General features: G+C 41.0%; 1 protein-coding gene across 1 annotated transcript in view; it reads left to right on the forward strand.

The window, feature by feature from the left end:
- The first annotated feature begins 1,162 nt into the window (after positions 1–1,162).
- The window catches only part of mafa (v-maf avian musculoaponeurotic fibrosarcoma oncogene homolog a (paralog a)), an 83,473-nt gene continuing 60,775 nt past the window's right edge, over positions 1,163–23,860 (forward strand). The window contains exons 1-2 of the mRNA XM_044347601.1: positions 1,163–5,537; positions 14,034–14,099. Of these exons, the coding sequence (XP_044203536.1) occupies positions 4,564–5,537; positions 14,034–14,061 (1,002 nt within the window). The 5' untranslated portion in view covers positions 1,163–4,563 and the 3' untranslated portion in view covers positions 14,062–14,099. The remainder of the gene's footprint in view (positions 5,538–14,033; positions 14,100–23,860) is intronic.

Genomic DNA, 23,860 nt, shown 5'->3' on the forward strand with positions numbered 1-23,860 from the left:
TCTGTCCTGTCCTCTGTCGCGCCCTTCTCAGCCTCACCCTCCTTCTGACTAATGGATTAAGGTAATTATGACATGGCTGTGCCCACATTCTGTTGGTGGGGTGAAAATTGATATTTGCTTGATATAGCTTTGTTGTTCTCACTCAACTGTTGATGAAATTGCATTGCCCACGGCAATACCATCTCTCCGTGTTAGCAGAAATGTAAAGCACGGGTAGTGTTACTGTCTTCTTCATTTTTTTTGCTCCAACAAACGTTTTGTTTTTGTGTCAAATGAAATGCTGTTTCACTCCATTCTGTCACCTACGTTGCCCATGTGTATGCTAGTACTATCAGCTTCCAGGTATTCACTAGTGTCGATGTGGATACAGTAATAAACTCAGGTTAGGGGCAGCTTACTAAAGTGTTGGAATGCAAAGAGGCTGATTAGATGGCCTTATCAAGCCCTGTCTGGAACTGAGCAACCCCCAACGCCACACACACACACACACACACACACATACACACACAGTCGAACAGACATACAGCAAACAACTCAGTGACCTCTGCTCTCTCCACTCAGTCACCTCTATCGCTCACCAGAGTGAGAGGAGTGCAGACTGATACCAGCACTAACGCTCTCATCTACATGACACTCCTCATGTTATTGGTGAGTTTAGGTTTGAGGATTTAATTTGTATACAAGTATTTTCTGAAAAGATTACTGCAAGATATTGGCAGATGTGTTGCATAACTTGACAGATTTAAAAAGAGTGCAGTGTTTCGTGACGTTATGTGATTCCTGACCTCATCCTGTTAATAGTTTTTGTCACCTTGGATTACAACAGATTGGGAATTTCTGTGACCATTTCATGACCCATTCAAGATCCATTTTTAAACTTAAGTAATTTTTATTATTTTAAAAACTCTGCCTGGTTTGATGCTGCAGGATCTGGATCTGGAAGCAACACCTAATTTAGTCTTGTAGTATCATAGCCACATCACATTGCAAAGTCATTTACATAATTCATTGTTTAATCTTTACAACACATTTTTGTCTCTTTGAAATTGACCAATAACACGTATATATATTTAACGTCTCAACAAGCTGTAATAAGAATAAGATGTTCCAAGAAAACTCTTCCTTAAAATATGTTATATTTTCACAAATCTAAATACTTAGTCAACAGTAGATTATAATTTGCCATTTAGTCAGTCCAATACACGGCAAAGAAATTTCAAATACACTGACAATATAGTACATATATTGCATTGTGAAATGCTTGTCTAAACCATGACAGATGTTGCAACGGTGAGGCCACCAGACCTCATCGGCCTCTCCTCTCTCCTGTTTCCTTCTCCTGTTTCATGTGGTTGCCATGGTTTCAGAAGCCTTCCAGTATTTCAAATTACAAAATAATCAGCAAATAAAACTGACCCTTTGAGTGACATTGAAATATTTTACAGCTTTTAGACAACCGGTTTAGACAACTTGCCCTTTTTCCCTCCTTCCCTGGTTTGATAAGTTCTCTTCACAGCGGCCCGTTCCTTCTCCATGTAGATCTCTCTCAGCTCTGCATCATCAATAACTTCAAAGGCACAAAAGCAGCTAAATTAGGTCTGCCACTTGCTTCTGTCATGACTAATGAGCTCTCTCTTCGTTTGTGTATTAGTCTCGCTCTGCTGTGGCCGTACCCCAGGGAATGGGCCACTGCTGTGCCTTCCCATGAACAGGTAAGCCCAAACAGATGACAGGGCAAGAGAATGGAAATAGAAACAATAGGGTTTTATTCGAGTTTTGGTCGAGTCACACACACAGTGTTTTATTAACTTGCAAGCAGATGCATCCATTTATCCTTTTACTAAAACATTCAGTAACTGGAAATGATTGTTTGTTTGGTTAATTTGAACTTAGAGTCTATTACACAAGCAGCAGCTGCAGAAAAATATTAAAATCCTGTATTTCACAATTCATTGTGATCAACATTTCGTTGTTGAGATATCGATCTGCAGCATTTGTCAGTATGTTTGTGCACTTACAATAACAGTTGTGAACATTAGATAAACACACAAAACAGAGAGACAGACAGAACATTTTAAAACAGAGAAAACTGATACAATCTGAGCTGCAGTGTTGGACAACCGTAGGGAAGTGTTGAACTCCTTATGGTTATGAAAATATCTGGCTGATTTTCAGGATCGTCTTCCGCAGCTTTTGGCAGCAGGGATGTGACTGATTTGGCCTATCATTAAATAGTGTGCACCCAGGAATCTAAAAATACACACCGTCGCAACGATGAGATCATACAGTGAGAGGGTGAGAGAGAGAGAGAGACGGACTATGATTATAGGCTTTTGTCACAGGAAAGAAATGGTTATTTGTCAGCACCATGTCAAAAGAGGCCGCAAAAGAAATCAACACTCTTGACTGGCCAGAGAAACCGAGCCTTGGTATAGCTTACATCACTCTTTTCCCAAACAAATTGCATTATTATTGAATGAGTAAACTGCCATGTGTCATCAGTTTATTGCATTTTGCCATTAATGCAGACACAATGGGTAACTCATACCAGTGGTTATAAATCTCATATTAAAGCAATGTCATTCCAGTCTAGGATTGTAGTGAATGCATAAGAATTAAGCTGACTGAATGAGTATCATGTGGTTTCACATCAGGAACTTTATCATAAGTTACACTCACAAGCCAATCTGCTGAAACTGTATATGACAGTATTACTTCACACCAACAGTGAGTTATCTGTTTTATTAATGTGTATAATGACAATATATGAAATCAATCACAAAGGTCTCTGCGTCTCCAAGCCAAAGGACATATTCATTTGAAACATATATCCGTTTACAGTATTGACAAAACTCCTGTTTGATCGACATGTTTAAACCCATAATGGCCATTTTGACAGGACACATGAGTGATATGGGAACCAGGAATAGACCATCTTATGGCACTGTTGTACACAAGTCAATTAAAAGTAGGAGACCTCTGAACTGAGATAAGGTGCAATGTACGAGGGTGGTTTATATGACACCACTGTAACACTTGGGCCAGTGCTTAGATAAAGTGATTTTATGGCTGTAGGACATAATATCAGTTTGGTTGGAACACTGGGTTCAGTGAGATTCACTTCCACTGACAGCATGACGTCTTTGTCACAGTACAGGTTTGACTTTCTCACATAACTCATTTGAAATTCACAGGGAGTCATGAGGTGTTTTTGTAAATTAAATAAAGAAAATAAAGATGCACTTAATGTGTATGTGTGTGTTTTACAAACTGATCATTTCCCATCTTATTTATAACACCTTTTTTTTTTTCTTTGCTTGAGAACTGTAAGTGTTTGAAAGGGGAATCCCATGCATTGGCATGTCCAAAAGGTGGCAGTGTTGAGTTTTACAATGGTGCGCGAGGGCATGACCAATCTCTTCAATTCACCTTTCTTTTCTTTTCTTTTCTTTTTTTTTTTTTTTTTTTTGTCAATTGTCTCTAAAGTTATTCAACATATAATCCATTTATAGTTTACATTTTGCACCTAGATTTTTGTGCTTTAAAAAAATGAAAAAAAGAAATGTTAGATATTGCTCTTAATAAGTTTAACTGAGCGACAAAATTATTTATGGTGCATCAAAAATCGCATAATATTAAAAGATGTAAAATAAAGTACATGTGCAAATAGTTAAATGCTATAAATCTATTTATTTAAAAAATACAGTTATAGGCAAATATGCTTCATATTAGATAAATGTAAAGCTAAAGCCACATCTATCTATCTATCTATCTATCTATATCTATTTTTGTTTTTTCTCCCATTCTCTTTTTCTTCAAAACGTGCAGCATTTATGCTCCTACGATTAATAAATCTACAGCATGCATGCTTCACTTTCTTTCACTCAATAAAAAAAATGAATAAAACTGGAATAAATTGTTGCTCGAACCTGTATAATAACGGATATTAAAGTTACGGCTGTAGTAGTCAAAGAGTTAAGAGTCTGTGTCCCAGCTGACAGTCAGCTGATGGCCTTTGACAGTTGAGAAAAGTTTTGTTTCTGTAGGCTACTAATATGTTAATTAGCTCTCTGAGTGTGCGACCCTATTGGCTCTTCGTCCGAGTCAATTTCCCATTTCCAGCCTGACGTCAGGGCAGCTACAATGCTCTTAAACTCATCTGCTGTGTGATCCCTCTAAAAAATCGCCCCACCAGTCAGCGGCTTATAACGTGCGAGGCTGCATTTGCTCCCTTACTTTCGGCTTTTTCTCCCTCTCCGCTTGCGCAATGTATTCATGAAGAAAGTGTTGAATGTTTGAAATACAAAACCGCCGAATTTCACATGCTGAAAAAGGACTCCGCTACTCGTGTGCGCGGCACTGGTGTGTCTGTGCAATAGACTCTGCAAAGAAAAACTACTCATACACGCCTGCAAGTCCGTGGCTGCAAAAAGGGACGCTGAAAACCTCGTTTTTCAATTTCAAGACAAACGCTTAAAAATCAAACTGGCTCACGTTCTTCCCAACCAACCCAGTTTGACAGCTGCTCTTCAGCCCATTTGGAGGACTGTCAGCAGCAAGAGGATGGCATCAGAGCTGGCAATGAGCAACTCCGACCTGCCCACCAGTCCCCTGGCCATGGAATATGTTAATGACTTCGATCTGATGAAGTTTGAAGTGAAAAAGGAGCCGGTGGAGCCCGATCGCAACATCAACCAGTGCAGTCGCCTTATCGCCGGGGGATCCTTGTCTTCCACCCCGATGAGCACGCCTTGCAGCTCGGTGCCCCCTTCCCCAAGCTTCTCGGCGCCCAGTCCGGGCTCGGGGAGCGATCAGAAGACACACATAGAGGATTTCTACTGGATGTCCGGTTATCAACAGCAGTTGAATCCAGAGGCGCTGGGCTTCAGCCCCGAAGACGCAGTCGAGGCGCTGATCAACAGCAGTCACCAGCTCCAGTCTTTCGATGGCTATGCCAGGGGCCAGCAGTTTGCTGGCGCTGCCGGAGCAGGAGGCACCATGGCCGGAGAAGAGATGGGGTCCGCCGCAGCCGTGGTGTCGGCAGTTATCGCTGCCGCAGCCGCTCAGAACGGCGGGCAACACCACCACCACCACCATCACCACCACAACAGCAGCAGCGGCCACCACCAGGCACCCGGCGTCCAGTCCAACGGCACTTCTGGGACAAATCACCCACACATGCGCTTGGACGACCGGTTTTCAGACGACCAGCTGGTAACCATGTCAGTGCGGGAGCTCAACCGGCAGCTACGGGGGGTCAGCAAGGAAGAAGTGATCAGATTGAAACAGAAGAGGAGGACCCTTAAGAACAGAGGCTACGCTCAGTCCTGTCGGTTCAAGCGGGTCCAGCAGCGGCACGTCCTGGAGGGGGAGAAGACGCAACTCGTGCAGCAGGTCGAGCACCTAAAGCAGGAGATCTCCAGGCTGGTCCGGGAGAGGGACGCGTACAAAGAAAAGTATGAGAAGCTCATCAGCAACGGCTTCAGAGAAAATGGATCCAGCAGTGACAACAACCCTTCATCTCCGGAGTTTTTCATGTGAGTCTCGACATTATCGTGAAAAAAAAAGAATATCAGATGAGTTACTCACCCCCGCTTAAAAAGTTTTCATTATGAAACTTTCTTTTTTTTCATTTGGCGCAAATGCCTACTAGACCAAGAACTCATTTGTCAACTTTTTTGATTTTTTTTTTTTTTTAATTTTTGTTTTATACATTTTTTTTTAAAAAAAAAACAAGAGTTTGCTCCATTCTGCGGCTGCATTTAGATTTGGAGGGCTTGTCGTCCGTGTTTTTTTTTTTGTTTTTTTTTTTTTTTTAATTTCGGAGGGGCATATTCAGAAAACTTTCATCTACGTTTTTCTATCATATTCAGTATATTATCTACATAGCCTGTTTGTCAAGATTTTTCATCGTTGTTCATTAGATTTGCAGTGTTTGAGTAAGATATGATTTTTGAAAGTTGATCCAACTTCATGCGGCAGTAACCTTTACAAAGTGTGCATGCAAGCACTCGGTATACTCTTGAAGTTCATCAACTTGCCCTTTTTCATCATTTTACTTTTAATTCAGTGTACAGATACCTGTCAAAACTGCATCCATCGACAATATGTTTTTGGTCTTATTACCTTTTTTTTTTGTCTGCCAAACTTGGAGGATTGCGAGCCTGCCGTTTGACGCCACCTCATCTCATGCGTTTGCTTGTTATTGTGTTGAGCAACAAAAGACTATATTCATTACAAACTATTCATTGTTTTTAAAGAGATGTGTTATTGAACTGGCCTGCATGCTGGACATGTATGGTTTTTCTTTCTGATGTCCTTTTTTTTGTCGGATGACTCCAGCATGGCATTCATAACTTCATTTATGGCCTCCTCACTTTTTTGGGACAGCAACAAAAAAGTGACAGGACTTCCCAACCCCTTGTAATCTGTACAAGTACAGTTCAGCTGTGTTGAAGTGCACCACCATCGACTGTCATTAGGCTGCAGTGAATGCGCTTATATGCATTCTTGATGGAAGTTGATCGGCGGGGATCCTGGTTCGAGGGGAAACGAAAAGTCTTCACTATAAAGGAAATCATCAGTCCCTTTCCTGGAAGTTTAGTTTGCTGCTTGAAGCCTACTGTTATTTAAAGATATTCCATTGTGCATTTGACAAACTTTAATTTTTTTAAGCATAATTTAAGTACAAAGTTTTATAATCTAAGTTGCAAAAAAAATTAAAAAAAAATAACGTGCTACAGGTTGAAGCCTATAGATTACTGGGATAATTATTAAGAAGAGAGCTGCACAAAAGTATTTTTGACATCGGTTTAAAGAAATTGGCTCGGCTCCAGCAGTGCTGTATAGTGCATAAACAGCGTTTTTGCAGCATGTTCTTCAAACACAAGTGTGAGAGCTCCATTGCTCTCCGCCACACATTTCATTATTTTAGTTCAAGTTTGAGAAGATCATCCTCATAAGTTAAAGTCAGCTGCCATGCTTTTGGAAATGTGTTTTATGAACGAACTGAAGCATTTGGGACTGAAATGCACTAAAAAGAAATTCTCGCCTGTAATCATGTAGAAGTTGAGAAAAAAAAAAGTTCCACATCTCAAGAAGATAGCCCATTTGGCATTGTGTTATGACGTAATCGTAACATTTTTGATACTTTATTATCAGTTCAGGAGAGACTGTTGTTTTGTCTTAAACGAACTCAATATTTGCAAAGCAATAACATTTATTATAATCAATAATGTCTGGACATTGTTAGATCGTCAGGAATTGACACCCTGCATGTGCAAAAAGAGGGAGTACCATTCGCCAATAAATCTTAAAAATATGTTAATTAATCTTTCATCTTATATATAGTATATATATATATTTTGCTGTGCAAAATTATTTCACTCACTAACCATATGTGATGTTCATATGTGCTCGTTTTTTTTCATTTCATACAATTAAATGATATGCAATAAATGTATGTAATTGTCTTCAATAAGTTTCTCACTTTTCTTTTGACTGGTGCTCGGGATTTTTGCTGTGAATGAAACATAATGAAACTAGAAGAGGGATCAAAAATCAAGATTACAGCACTACAATTTAACGCTGTATATATTTGCTACTGTTGCACTTTTTTCATGTGTTTTTTGGCCCAATACTCATTTAAAACCGGACCACACTGACTGGATCAGGAACATGATTTTAATAAGAGTCATTTATCTATTTACTCAAACTGATTAAGCAACAAAATTGGAAAGCAGCTCAGGTTGACACACTTTATTCATTTTTGACGCTTGACAGTGCTGCATGTAAAAATGTTCATTGTTGAGATGCAAGTCCAATGTTACAGATAAGCTGAGGAAACCACAAAGATAAAGACACTCATTGGCCTGCATGTGAAGGTACTTTTTATGACACACTATTGTTAGATAGAGATTTTAGAGCTTTTTTCTTTTCTTCCGATCTCAAAATTAACAGAATAAAAAATCATTTTCAGAATATCATGACCCAAAAATGTATACTAAAATCATATTTGTTGTCATGACTTTTTTTTTTCAGTATTTCAACTCCATTTCCATCATCTTTACAACGAAGGCACAACTATATTATATTTAAAATTATTTGGTCCATGCATTTCATCCTCATTTTGGATTACTGAAGATTATGTTATGGAGACAAATATGATTTACATCATTTTTTTTCTTACTGTAAAATGTGACCTGTGATTAGTGAATGAGTCTGTGTGTGTGAGGACAGAGAGAGTGTGTGTGTGTGTATGCTTGTGTTTGTGCACATGTGGGTTTGTGCATGCATGTCTGTGAATGTGCAGAAGTGTGAATGTGACTTAATGTGTGTTTTTTCTTCAATGACAGTAACGATGACATTTCTATGTGCATTTCTTGTGCATGTTGTATTTGCATCCTTCGTGTGCCCTTTTTCATACTGCTTGCTTCCTGATCTGTGTATGTGTTGTGTCTTGTGTGCCCGCTATCTGTGTCAGCTTTTTTGGACACTACGTGCTAACTGTCATGTAGCATGTCACCATTTGGCTTTCCCAACTTCATCCCACTTTATCCTATTTGTCGGAAGGCCTGGATGCTGGCCTGGAGTAGATATGCCCTCAGAGTGGGGGGTGCAGGGAGGGCACAGGCATGTAAGGCATGTGAGGGGGCGCTGGAGAAGGTGCCAATGTAAGTCAGCCGCTGCGGTGGGCAGCAGAAGCTCAGCGCTGCTATACCCAATCTTGCATTTTAGTAGGTGTTTACAAATCTAATTTTGACTTCTTTCAACACTACTTGAACTTCACTGGTGCATTAACTGAAAGGGCCACTTTTCTGAAACACAAGAGGAAAAGTTCTTTTGTAAGTTCTGGGACAAGGAATAGCCTTGTGGGCATCTTGTTTCACTGTTCCAGAACAATTTGTTTGTTGAAACAGGAAGACCAATGTGCCAGAATACACTTTGAAAAAAACACTAAGGTTTCTGAGGACAGATTCAGTCTGGATTTGTCAGCACACTCATAGGATTTTTTGCAACTTAGACACACTTTGTGTGTGCATGGCTGTGAGCAAAGCACATATACAAAGGGCACCTTTCACTAAAATTAACCACACTGTCAGTATGTTAACAAAGCAGCGAGCGATCAACTGTTATTCTACACTATGAAGAGTAGTGTTTGCAGTTATAAATTTCATACTTGTTAAATTCACAAAAAAGCCATCTTATGCACCATCTGCCAGCGGTGATGTGCTGCACAGCTCGTATAGGAAGGGCGGTTTAAACCCACTACTTGCATCCCGCTCTGTTTTGTGTGATTTCCTCTAAGGTGCGTGCTGCTGCTGTGGTGGCTGATTTGCCCAGAGTGAGGGGAAAGACTGAGACAATGGTCAGGCTTGGGCTGAATTAAATGATTTTGCTGATGATTAATAGTGGTGTGGGCCACTGGCTCCTGCGATGTAGAGATGATAAATCGTGAGTGCAGCTCCGTGCAGCTGTGCCAGTGTTGGGTTTTAGCATGCACACACCATGCAATTTACAGCCAAGCCGCTCTCCTTCTTCCTCAATTTATCTAATTACATCTATTTGATCTGAGCAGTAGCGCTGCTATATTTTGTTATTTCATATTAACCACAACAATGTATTGCATGGCTTCAGTAGGGATAATTGTTTGCTTTTTCTCCTCTTTAAAGAACATGTTTCTGTACTTGCCATTTCAAAGGGAAAATAATTTTCGCTTTACTTTCGAGTTAGGCTTTTCTTCCCTGAAGGCCACACATTTGTGTGGTGGCTTTTTTGATGTGTTTTGAGTGGTATGTAAAAAATGAAAATTTGGTTTCAGTTTAAGAGTGCCCTGTTCTACTCTTTAGCTTGTTTATTTTGATTGTTTCCTTATTGGGGTAGATCAGTTAGACCTCTAATGTCAGTGCACTAGAACTAAGAACATACTCACCACACAACATCAAATGAAAACACACTCACCAGCCACACACACCAGCACCAACACACACACACAGACAAACAATAAATAGCCCTGCATTGATTTGCTCCAGCCTTTTGTTTCACAGCTTGATATTCCTTGTGGTCTTTTCTGTATTCTGGCATTTATATGACTCAAATACTTTAGTCTCCAAGCTAAATGACATTTGCATGAAGACAGATTTAATTTGCAAAAGATGTTTCCCCTTATATCTGTGGCACCAGTGCGCTATGGCTATGCAAGTGATAAATCTATCGATCTTACAATTATGCATTTATATGGTATGTTGGCACTATGCGGGTTGACAGCATAAGCTGCAGCATGATGCTCTCTCGAATAGTGGTACGCCAGTTGACAAACTCAAAAATCGGGGCTAGTTGGGGGTCTGGATTCTTACAGGCTTTAGAAGGTGCCAGAAGAAGGGCTGCAGAGGATCTGTTGTGTTGCTGTTTGTGTGTGATTCTGCATCTCTTAACTCACGCCGGCCTGTGTGCCAGGTCGATTAATGCCTGTGTAGGTAATACGTGTGCTTGTGTGTGTGTAAATGTGAGAGTATGTTTCTATGCATGCATGTGTGTGTCTCCTGTCGTCTTTTGGAGAAGAGGATGAGTAGAGGTCAAAAGTTACAGCGCACAAGGCTGCTCTCAAAGTCATTAGAGTAATCCCTGCCCTGGGGAGCTCATGCTCATTTCCTCTGCCCAGAACCCACTGAATGAGATGTACATGCACATCCGACATGGTACAGTACACAGTAAATTCAAGACTACTCACTGCCAATTTTTTTTTTTTTTTTTTTACCCATTTCCTGTATTTTGCTGCTGTCTTAGAGAGTTACTCTACTGCAGCATACTTTTTTTCTGTTACTGAGGATTTCAACAAAATCTTAATACTTTAAGGCAAAAACATATTCTTTTAAGTGTGTATGTATAAAAGCAATATTATTAAGTAATGTATACACATGAATCAGCTCCAAGTAGATGAGTCATACGGTAGGTTGAAATACACACAACATATTTATGTATTTACATGCACTATGCAGCATTGAAGTGTTACCTTCATTTTTAAAATGTATGGAACAGGGCAGACATGGCTCTTGGCCAATGGCTGACAGGTTTACTTGCATGACACCAAACATTTTTCTTTTTTCACCCTATGTAGCTGAACAGAAATAGGCACTGAGCCACAGTCAAGTGGGAATAAGGATGGTAAAAATAAGGCAGCCTTTGTACTGATTGAACTAATCACAGTAGTATAATGGGCATTGTCTGGTAGTGTTTGAGGCACCCGTGATGATCACAGAGTGCAGTTAATTTTATTCTAACACTCACATCATACAAGGATTGAACTGTGGCTGTTGCAAAGACACAACAAAACAACCAGTGGTACTTGAAGGAAATTCATTGTTCCCTTTTAAATATCCATCAACCATGTCCTAAACTGGGATTTTCAGTGTTCGTCCTGAGTTAACACTTTAATCAAAGTTTAAAAAAACATGTAACTGTCAAAATATTATTATTTTATTATTTGAAAGGGAGGTTCATTTAACTTATCTCTAGTAATGCCATTAATCTAAAATAAAATTCAATAAAAGGAAAAAAAAAAAAAAAACCTGATCTGATCTCACATTTTCACATGCATGGTCTTCTACTTAGAAGAAGTTGTCAAAGTTTTTTTTTAAAAAAGTTTTGTTTCACGATTTCATTTTAAACATACAGTATGAAAAGATATACGTACAGAGCTATTTAATATAATTTTGTAACAAACAGGGCAGTGTATATGTATTATAAAAAGTGATACTTTGAAGGAAACTTCTGCATTCTTTCCATTATCCATTTTTATCCTATTGGTTGCTAGGATTGGAGCCTGTCTGAATATACATAAACTGAAACACTCATAATCCTTTCACAGGACCACAATTGCCTCCTATTTTTTTTATTATTATTATTATTTAAATACATTTTGAAATCATATAGAATCATAATAATCATAATTTTAATGTATGTATTTCATTAATCTTAGATTTTGTCAGATTACTTTTCTCAGGGACAAATCACAAAACATCTGATCATTTATGAGTTTGGGTTTCCAGAAAAACAGTAATGCAGATAAGAGGATATCATGAATGTGCAGAGTTAACAGTAACAGTATCAGTATCAGTTGTCTCAGCACAGCCAGGTGGCAGCCACATCTGTGAATGATCTGTCTTGATTCTTAACAGATAAAAAAAACAAAGAAAATCCCTTCTCTTTACACTGTATATGAGAAGTACAGTACAAAAACACTCACTCCTTCGGAATTAAACGGACATCAGGGATCAATTAAGGTGCTTATTTTATCAGAGTACGCCTTGCTCTTTCTATATATTTCTTCTTTTTTTTGTGTAGCAGAAAGTCACAGCATGCTTCAAATAGACATTAAGCGGATACGCATGGTGTCATTAGAGAGTTGTCCTTGAAAGACTGGCTGCAGGTTATGTTGGTAATGAGGTGGTTGGGACTTGCTGGGGTAATTTTATATGTCTGTAAATGGACCCAAACCAAGAGCCTGTGACTTAAATAAATGCAACACCATCTCCCAGCAGCCCGGCTGCACAAAAGGTGAGTTAAAAAATATATATATATTCATATATATATATATATATATATATATATATAAAAATCAAAGTGGCATCTTCTACAATTTTTTTTTTTTTAAAAACTCACTAAAGATATCCTGTATGAACAAAATCGCATATAAAATCCATGCATGTTAGGTTTCAAGTTTTAATAGAATCATTAGTTTTTCCTGTAATTTGCAAAGCATGCTTATGAAATGTAGAGCTGCAGCTGAGCAGTGCATACGAGACACAGATGAGGATTTAGTCTTCGTCTAACAATAACCAAAGTTTTTTTGCATGGGGAGTATTCTCCTTTCTTATGTTCTCCCTGTAACATGTATAGCATGATGTTTACTGCTGGAGAACGATAACAACAGTAGGTGAAATAAACATCAATAGAACATTTCCATACATTTCTAACAGATGATTTGCACCAACATGTTAACTGACATCGTGATTCAGCTCTGTATTATGTATTAGTGCAGTGCAGAAGCCTAACAAATACTAGAGAATCTACAGAATCTCTTCTCTCAATGTAATCTCTCACTTTTTCAGCACAGTTTTTAAACTTTCTTCAAAAACCAGGATATCTCTCCCACTGATTAAAGTTTACACTTGTGATTTAGATGCAAGACTCTCTTTCTGCTGCGGTACTAATCTCATCCGGCTGCATCACTGCTGTTTCCCTGCAGTTTCTATATACTCTGTAGAACTGAGTTATGTGGCATTTATTTGAAAATCCAATGATTTAAAATTTCCTTCACTGCAGTGTATGGGCAAAGTATTTCCACAACTGTCATTTTCCACAGCGTTTTAAAGGGACCCTGCTTGGCATCCATGCGCAGGGAGCTAAGAGCTAAGCTAATGTTTTCACTTGTGTAACATTTATAGTCAGTATGAATAACTGTATACAGACTTGCCTATTTGCTTGTGTGTGTTTTGAGAGGGGGGGTGGAGGGGGGGCAAATGAAAGTGTCTGTCATGAAGCCAACCTCCACTGTTAATTTGTGAGTGCGATAAACTCCCTGCCTTTTAGAACAATTGTGTAATTTGATGAAATGAGCAGGTATAAAAGTATTTTGCGTTTTGCTACGGCATACTGCATGCTTAGATATTTTAGTTTTGTCTCTGGTGGTTACAGTGTTTTGATGCATGGGTTCTGCCTGTAGAATCTATTTGCATGCAAATTTTTACATTTCCTTCCGCATCAAACGCTTACTATGATACATGTACTGTATTTCACCAGACAGACAAGGTGAGAGTGAATCTCACTTGAAATGGATCTACTTGTTTCTTTGTGATTGTTTGTGTGCGTCTGTGTATGTGTGCGCATGTGTGCGTGTGTGTTTGACGGTGTGGCGGAGAGTGGAACACAGTTGAAGAAACAAAGGAGTGAAGGCAAAAGACACTGTGTGCATTTGCTTTGATATTCATTTATCCACTCTTATGTGTTTTGTCCAATCTTATCTGCTCCTCTAGGTCTTCAAGAAAATTCCTCCATCTGTGATTTCAAGCCCCATTCCTCCGTGCCCTTGGCTCCTTGAGGTAAAACACATCTTACTCTCAGCTTTTTTTGTTTTTCCTTCTCCTGTAGTTTTAACCTTATGACAGTGAGTGAAACAAGTCCACAAAATATTAGTCCTGTAGAAGAAAATCAAAATTGTAATAACAATACCAAATATAATTATTAATATGTACTGGTGTGGTTGATTCTATTCTCCTATTTTATCACTGCACAATTAAACCCATACTGAATATTCATTAATATCATACTCCCATTAATACAGCCACTAGATGCAGTACTGAATGTTCTATAGCATACTGCATGTCTGTAAGGCTTCCATAATGGCTACATAATGTACCGTAGTTTGTCAATTCCTATTCATATGCTGAGGAGCATACACCTTCTTTATGTTCACAATATCTCTCTCCATCACATCTCTCTCTATCTCCCTAATACAATGACTATACAGAGTACTGTATGCATTTTCCCACCTTATTTAAATCCACAAAGAAAAAAAATAAAAATCCAGCAACACAGATATGAAGTTTTCAGGCCTCCTGAATCAACAGCACAACCAGCAGATTATAGCCACTCATTCAAATGTATATTACATGTTCAGATTTTGCGTGAAAAAGGCAAGAGAGAAAAAACCGGAGCATCTCGGACAACAGGCGAGGCAGAGTGAAGAATAAGCTTATAGTCCTGAAATCAATTCACAGAGACAGAGAGGAACCTGGGCAAATGTATATTGCAAGTCCAATTGTTCCTGTAATGGTTTCACTGATTGTTCTATAGCAAACCGCTTGGTCATGACACATAAGGATGAGAGGTTCGAGCTTGTATTCAGGACTACTGTCCACCTTGGTGAAGCAAAAATGTATGAGTGTGTGTGCGTGTGTCTCTGTTTGCGTGTACATGTATTTGTATCCCGTGTTATTTACTTGATTGTGTCTAAGTGGGGCGTGGGATCAGTAGCTGGCCTTTCTCCAGCTCCACTTAACTTCAGTAGGGGAAGCAGGACAAAAGCCATCGGGGAAGACAAGGACAAATCATCTTTAGATGAAGTGTTTTAAGTGCTCTGATTCTCCTCCCACGTCATCACTGTGAATTAGGTGCCCTCTGCTCACTGCTAAGGGGTGTAGAATATAAACAATGCCAAGGGAACGGATGTTAAACGAATGAAAGTGGAAAACCATGAGGGTGTCAATCTTAGTCAGCCTCGTAAATCTCAGTTCCCTTGCCATGCCGCTGCGCTGTACCAATGTTGCACTCTGACAACCTGCCAGCTGAGCTTAGAGGGGCTGCATGCGGTGTGGTCTGGTCGATCCTGTTCTTAGCGGTTTCAGCTATGGCAGACGTGGCAGGCAGAGCCATGTCTTTGTTTTATGCAAATCCATGCATATGAGGAGCGGGGAGGGCGATGAGCAGTCTGGCCACGTAGCTCCAGGAGGACAGGCTGAGTGATGGAGACGGAGAGCCAGGTCTCGGTGTCCTTGCCTGGGGAAAGAGTGTCCTGACTCCGGCCTGGACTGCCTAGACACCATCAGGACACTGTGTCACTGCGCCCCTACCCTACTAACACAAGAGAGAAAGACTTTCCCAAGCACTAATGTATTTACACTGAGAGATGTTGAGATGGCAAGGAGATAGGTTAACATTGATATGAGACTGCCAGTGTGTCTCACCTGTGACTGGTGTGTGTGTGTGTGTGTTACGAATGCAGGCGCACCTCGGGGGTTCGCCATGCAAAAAGGCACTGGAGTTCAGAGCCCAGCAGGGGGTTGAAGGACCCAGAATATGCTGACAAAGATAAAACGCCAGGTGTGTGTATAGGTGCTGTAAGTGTGTGAAACAGGCTGTGAGAGAGAGAGAGAAAGAGAGAGAGACAGATCAGTGTAAATATATATTAGGGAAGCAGGCTGGTGTATGTGTGTTCATGAACGTGTGCATGTCTGTGTGTATGTGTTTCACATAGTCATTATATAAAAGGTAGGCAATGCCACCACCCATGTGGCTGCTGAAAAGCAGGGTGGTTTGGGTGAAACTTGCTGAAATAGTCTCACCCACACACCACATCTAGACACAACGATCCATTTCCCATCTTCACAAGTGTCTTTTGCTTCTTGATATCAGTGAAGTTCATCTGTAGAGCAAATTATATCTTGTGAATGTTTTCTAAAAAATTTTTGTGCACCCATCCTCTCTATGCTCACCCATCCCCAGAGCTGCGTGCTAACAGTAACGCTCGGTCGGAGGCTCTTCTATCACCGAGCTCTATTTCTGGGTGCCAGGATGTTGCTCTCAGTCGTTGAGGGCTGATGAAATCGATCCAGATTGACTTGTCATGAGGAGGAGAAAATGTATGAGCTAGACGAGGGGTGCAGAGGCCATAGAGAGAGAGAGAGGGCGGGGGGCAATGCAGAAGTACAAAAACAACCTCGTGCTCCATATGGGTCAAAAGTCGAGGAATGATTTATTCAAGACTGGGTGTTATCCCTCGTTCCCCCTCCTTCTCTCTGCTCCACCTGCCTCTCGGAAAGGAGTGAGAAACTGGAGACTGCTCAGAAGGAGCTGACTATATTTAGCTTTGGTGACCAAAGACACTGTGGTCTAACTTTAAAGTTAAAAATACAGATATCCATGTACAGTTAGATGGGCACGGTTTGCGTCACTACCACGCACCAAGCACAAGTTTTTCAGCTTGGACTTAGACTGAGGATAGAGTTCAAATGAGTCTGTAGCTGTCACCGGGTGCTTTTTCTTCACAGGAGATTATATATACATACCAGTAGCCACATACATCCGTTAGAGTTATCCTTGTTTACCCTGTATTGGTACGACAAGTGAGTAAGTTTAACTGTGCAAAAAGATACAGAAGAAACAAAAAGTGTTCCTTTTGATTGTGAGAGTGATTCTTTTGTAGCGAATAAAGAAGCAAAGAAAGAAAGCAGGGAAGAAAGAAAGAAAAAAACAGGAAAGAAAGAAAGAAAAATAAAAAAAAAAACAAAGTGAGTGAGTGTGAAAGAAAGGGAAAGATTTATGGCTGCATTTGTATGTGAAGTGGTACTAGATTTAGCTCAGTGTGTTTGGGCAGAGCTCCACTTTGCTAATTATTTTCCTGTGGCAGAGTTCTCAGCATGGAGCTCCTCTCTCGCTCTGAGAAGAGAAGCTCAGCGGTAAGTGCTTAGTCAGCCCTACTCTGGGTGTGAGATACTGTTGGGTCTCTGGTGGACGGTTGGGGAGGCGGAGCAGCATGGGACTAAGCCATCGCAAGGGCGAAGGCTTTGAGGAGAGGGCAGACCCATCATCACCCATCAGTGAAAGGAAGGAGAGCAAAATTCTACTGTTGGAAACAGAGAACGAAAAGTCTGTTTAGTATCTCTCTCAGTCCCATTTTGACTTATCTTTGCATGTCTGCTAGAGCTGGTAGTTTACTGATTGTTTCTGAAGACCAGTAACATTGTGGACATACAGTAGCTGTTATAAAAATCTATAAAGCTGCACTCATTAGCAATTAGCAGTGGTATGGTCTTAAAAACTTAAAAACACATCAGTGTTGTTTCTGCACTGCCTTGATCTCTATGCCAGTCCCTCAGTCATTCAGTCCAGAGGAAAGTGTCTGCGTTCTCTGTTTATCTCCTCCCTCTCTATTTATACTCCAATGTCAAACTTGTCTTTCTTCCCATCTCTATACCCCTCTTTTTAGAGTGACACACAGCTCCTCCTCTTCTGTCTGCCCCGCTATCCTCCAAATGACTCTCCTCCTCCTCCTCCTCCCAAACACACTTACCTTCCTTCCCCTCGCCTCTGTTCCCAACGTCACTTTCCCTCCCTCCTCCTCCCTCTGCCTCGCACTGCACCTGCTTCCCTCCCGCTCTCTGCTCCCTCTCTAAACGTCACTTCCCCCCCCCCCACCTCCCCTCCTCCTCTCCTCCTCCACTCCTATTCTCCCCCTCGTTAGCTTGATGAATGGCTTCACTGCAGGGAAAGTGCTGATTTTCATCCCTCTGTCTGATTTCTGCTGGCTGTTATTAATTTCAAACACTCAGAGAAAAGCAAGTGAGTCAATAAATAAGGAAATGAACACACTTCATCCTGCCATACAGCAGCTCTCACAGTCATTCACCCAGGTTACTGGTCCTATGTAGAGGCCAGGCCTGCATTTATACTGGGAGGGTTTAGCTCCGCTCTCGAATTGCAACTCGCTTCAGTATTTTGTAAAAGAAAGAATAAAAGTCGTCCGGTACCGCTGTGTCATATCAAATGTTTCTGGAGTATTTTCAGCATCTCGCTTCATTCAGACAAACAGGACCAGAGGGAGACAGAACGACGGTACAAAGTAAATAGCTCTGAAGAGACCTGCAGTGTCCCTTCTCATATTTCATCTTTCACACTAGTGCACCATTTAAGAAATGTATACAGAGAGTGACAATGGGAAGAGGGATAGATGAGATGCAGGCTGAAAGAGAACAGCAGCCGAACAGAGTTATTGCTGCACATTAAACGATGTCGTCCACACAGCGTGGCTGGGGCTCTATCTCTAAGTGCACATTACTTACATTCCAGGCTTAATGCATTGTGTTTGCCCGTTAACATCAAACGCAAAATAGCCTCTGAGATGATACGACACCCTTTTTCTTGCTATCAGACGGGAACGCTCGCGCCAAGAGTTGCTATTCTCTATTTTATGTATTTAATTAAAACGAGGGTATTTAATCACACCAGGATCACCATAATGCATGCACAGACACAGAAATTAAAGCCCCAGCTATCATTAGGCTGTTTACAAAGTGTTAAGATAAACAGTCTGGTTGAGTACATGTCTTCAACACATACGCATGTCCTCTGTTGTGTGGTCTGTGCTCTTTAGCTATACGGCTTATGTTCCCTTGGCTAAGGGAATTAACACAATATTTGGTATCACATTAATAGTAACACATACAGATTTCCTCGGGACCAACACTTCCTTAATTTTCTGGTATATTCCTGACACCTCGCTAATTTATTGATTTCACAGGACTGTCTTATTGAATCAGTGTACGGCATGAATATGTTTCTGTGAGAGAAACTGAATTACAATAAAGAGAAGGGTGCTTTGCTTCTCATGTTAGGTGTAGTATGAAAGTAAAAGCACTGCTCTTTGCCCTTTGAGTCACAAAAGGTGTGGATTTCCATTTACAAGAAAGGAGAACATGTGTAAGATGGAGATGTTAGAGTTAATTTTCTAACCCAATGTCAGTACTGCAAGGTACTTTGTTTCAGTATCTCAAGTATTATTTGTGCCAAGAGTTGTGGTTTGACAACTTTGGCACTTGATGTTTTTCCCCGAGATCTGTTGCATCCGTCACAGACTGAATATACAGCATGTGAGAATAAAACAAAGTTAGAGTAAAATAGAGTTTTTTGCAGTGTATATCTCACTGAGTCTCTGTCATTCCTCATTTAATATATAAATAAATAAAATATAGCAAAGGCTCAGCGTCAAGATATCCAAACTTTTGTTTTGTGAACTGGCTTCATTATTGGTATGGATATAGGATGAGATGAGGAAAGAGGAGAGGAGAGGAGAGGAGAGGAGAGGAAAGGAGACTGTATTAGTAACTGCAGGGGTAGTGGAGCCTGTATGTCTGCTTCATGGCTCTGTGAGCGCAGACATAACTATTGTGTTTACAAGGCTGAGTTGCTCTTATTGTTAAATTATTGGGGTGGGGGTGCGTTAAAGGAGGAGGAACAGAGAGAAGGGGTGCAGGGGGAATAAATATTTGTTCCTCTCTCTCATAGTTCTGGTTAACCAGGCTGAGGAATGCTCTTTGCGTTTTATAATTACAGAGTTTGGGGCAGTGTCACCCTTGGAGAGTACATGGCCTCAGAGACTTGAGAGAGGGAGGGTAGTGACCGGGCCCTGAAGTGTGGAAGGCTGAGGAGTGGCACACTTCTGCATGTCGCTGCTGTCAGGCATGTTAAGTTAATGGCCATGTGTCTTGAGGTTACTCTCTCAAGTGCAACACAGGCACGCCAGGCCAGACCAAGCTGTGAACTCTGTTGGTCACCTCGCTGTCATCTTTTTGTTGGTTTGGAAGGGAGTGTGACCCCTGGGAAAGAATGTTGTGGCAGAGAAAAAAAAAAAAAAACAGAAGATCTCACGAGAGACCCACAACCCTGCTTCGCTCGCTCTTTCTCAGTATTAAGGAAACTGTCTTTTCTCTCTCACACTCACTTGCACATCCTCTTTATTGAACATACTCAATATCTCTACTGCTCTGCAATGCTCTTATGGTTTTTCTCTCTCTCTCTCTCTCTCTATGCGACCTGGCCATTAAAGGAGAGCGATGAGTTCACAGCTGATAGTCTCTGGTGTAGGATGACATTATCGGAAGCGGCTGCATATAGATACTAAAAAAAAAAAAAAAACAGAAAGAAAATACTATGGCACACTTCTCTCAGTATAAACTTCTGTCTGCTTGGATTACAATAATGACCCCTGACAAACCATAATAAGACACATGCATCTCTATGGATACTAGCCATGACCAGAGGAATGGCCCCTGTGTTAACTGTCCAACTGGACAGTTCTGCAGTATGAGACTCTTGTTAGCAAAAGTTGTGTGTCCTTAAACCAAAGGTCATGGTAGAAAAAAAACAAAAAAACAAAAAAAACATAAAGATACAAGCAAATGCATTCTCAATATACAACCCAGTATGCCACAACTGCCATTAGTGAGAGGGATGTGAAAGGAGGGTGATGGAGAGGGACAAAGCTTTTCCTCCATCCCTGCGGCTGAAGTGGAATAGTTGTGGTGACGGGTTGTGACAGCTGAGGGAGCGAGGGAGCAAGAGGGGAGTATCACTCCAAAATCCCCAGGAAACACAGAGGAGGAAACAAGTAATTTAGGATGAACTGCCTGCTGTAGCCTCTCTCAGGCCGCTTGTTTCTGCTGTCTTTCAGACTTTTGAGCATACACAGAGTCGCATGTGAACAAGTCTCTTTCGCTCTGACACTCACACTCACACACTTACTGTAGGAATTCTTTTATTAACTCTCTAGTCACTACATTATCATAATGATTCAGCCAATAAGTATTAATACTGACTCCTTGACTCAATCCCTTGAGTCAAAATTAGACATACATCAAACACACGCCATCCCTGAATCAGATGCATACAGGACCAGCACACTGACTCTCATTTCCTTCTCCCGTCTCTTGATAGTATCCCTAATAGACCTCTCTCTCAGTGGCACACTACTGATGCAACATTCACCTACTATTGCTTTAATGAGATGTCTGCAGTTGAGTGTGTGTGTGTGTGTGTGTATGAGTGTGGGTGCATGCGTGTGTTTGCCTGAGAAAGAAAGATGTTAGCGATCCTTGTGGCCCTGTTTATCTCCACCCTTGTGTTGGTGTAGAGGGAGGTCAGAGGCAGGGCTGCCTGTATCCATCTCCATTCCCACGGCTGCTGTCTCACAGGCACAGTGGTCACAGGAGGATGAAAAAGACTATGGATTTTTTTTTTCTTCTCTCCTCCTCCCTACACTCACCAGAGCAGGAAGATTAGACACAAGATGAGCACAGCCTGGCCCATTCAAAGCAGCTTTAAGCCCGACACTGGAAGCATCTGACCCGAGATCTCTGGTTCACGGAGCACACAAGACATACAAACACACACACGCACAAGATTTCTTGGTTCAGTTTTCTGGTTCAAAGCTTGGTCATATAGTGCCTGGGTGTTAAACACTGACTCTATGACCTCTATGCATTAACACATTCAGGTACACATCCAACCACGCACTGACGCACGCATGAAACACTGACAGAAATAAGCACTCACACTCACTTCTCAGGAGCCCCAGATGGAGGCTGGCAGTTTCATGTGTATAAAAAGATATTTTAGGGAAAACTTGATAGACAATGAGGTGAAGCGAGTCAGGAGGGAGGAGGAGGGGAGCCATACGGGGCGGGAGAGTGAGAGACAGAGAACTTGATGCAGGCAAAGAGAAACCGGGAGATAGAATTTATAATACTGCTGCTCTCACAAGCAATTAGAATAATTCTGCTTTAATTTGAGAAAAGCCTGAGCTGTCTTATCAGTTTTCAGATAAGTCTCCTCCTCCTACTCCTCCTCTTCCTCAACCAGAACACACGAGAGGCCCTCATGACTGAAAACTGACACAGCGAACACTGATAGCTGCTACCATATGCCTCCCCTCCGCTCAGTTTCTTTCACTTGCCGCTTTAGTTCGTGCACAAACACGTACAGACGCATGCACTCACACACTCACATGCATAAGCACGCACGCACAGGTCAGTCAAGGGGCAGTACGAAGTTTCTGAAAGGGCAGCAGTCACATCTAAAAGTGAACACCCAGTCAACTGTGAGCTTGTCATGTTTCTTGTTTGTTTCCCAGAGTATTTTGGGAAATGTACTTTTGCTATTTGTGTGTGTGATTTTTATCATATAGCATAACGTGTTTGTTCAAAAATCATGTATGTTTTGGTTCAGGCACAATCGCTCTCACTCTATTTCTCACCTCTGCTCAACTGAGAGATAATTGTTAAGCGTTTTGCTTCCTAATTGAAACCAGGGGTGGAAATTTTTCTAAAAAAAAAAAAGAAAAGAAACACACTGACAGAAAGAGAGGGAGAGGAGGGTGAGCGTACACTAGAAAAAAGTGTGGGCGGGTAGGAAAGCAAAACTAAAAAGAGAGTGAAACTTAACCTTATGCTCTATTTATTTACAGGGATTACTTGCTAAATTAAAAATAGCAGCAGATAATACTCAGGTAGTAGGATGCAGTGACAGACACTGCTAAAAAATTAATTGGCCAGAGTGACATGATGGGCGAGGTATTTTGCAAACATTCAAACATGTATGATGCAGATGGAACTCTATCAAGTCTAACAAGGTAGGCCTTTGAGGAACCAGCAGCTCAGGATTCTGACGTTATAGTGAGATTGTTTTAACAGAGACAGATTCTGACAGACACTGTTGATGCTGTTCTTGATAGTTGATGTGATATCACAACTTACTACATACTTTCTGCTGCTTTATATAAACAATTGTGGCAGAAAATGGCAAGTGGCAGTTATGGATGAGTGATTGTGTGTCGCATGATGACACTGTGTGTGTTAGGTTGCATGGTTTCAGAATGTTGGGTCAGTGTGTGTGTGAAACAGGGGCCTCCTACCGTTATTCACACCTGACTCCCAAACTGCCTTAGTCAGTATGCATCTGTGAAAGATATAGAACAGAAACAGAATAAGAAAAAAAAGAGAAAATCATATAGAGAGAGCTCTTTCCGAGACTGGTATGTCACCATGACACATCTGGTGTGTGCTGTTAAATAACAATGTAGAGTGTTTTCTAATGATATAAATTTTTGATAAAAAATCTATTAAATAACCTGTTCCCATGTACTGGGGTGTAAAACTTGTGAGTATCTGTCTACCTGTGTCTGCCTATGGAAAGCTTTATTGGGCATGCCCAGAGAAAGGCGGCAAGGTGGCAGCATGTATGCGTCATTTGGGAGGTTTGCTGTTTGTCACGGACACACAGAGGGCGACGTTCCAGTGAACAGGAGGTGGGTGCAGTGACATAAGCAGGGCGCAGTGCCCTTACCATACACGATATTCTCACAACACCTACATATGGAGGGGTCAAGGGCGTGCACACACTGACTCACACCCACACACACACACACACACACAGACACACACGTACTATCTAAAACATTCAACAAAAAGTATATTAACCTTCTGTCATTTGCCATTTTAAGATCTTGCAATGTTTCCTTGCCTTGTCATAT

Source organism: Thunnus albacares, chromosome 1 (assembly GCF_914725855.1).
Source record: "Thunnus albacares chromosome 1, fThuAlb1.1, whole genome shotgun sequence".
Classification (NCBI taxonomy): Eukaryota; Metazoa; Chordata; class Actinopteri; order Scombriformes; family Scombridae; genus Thunnus; species Thunnus albacares.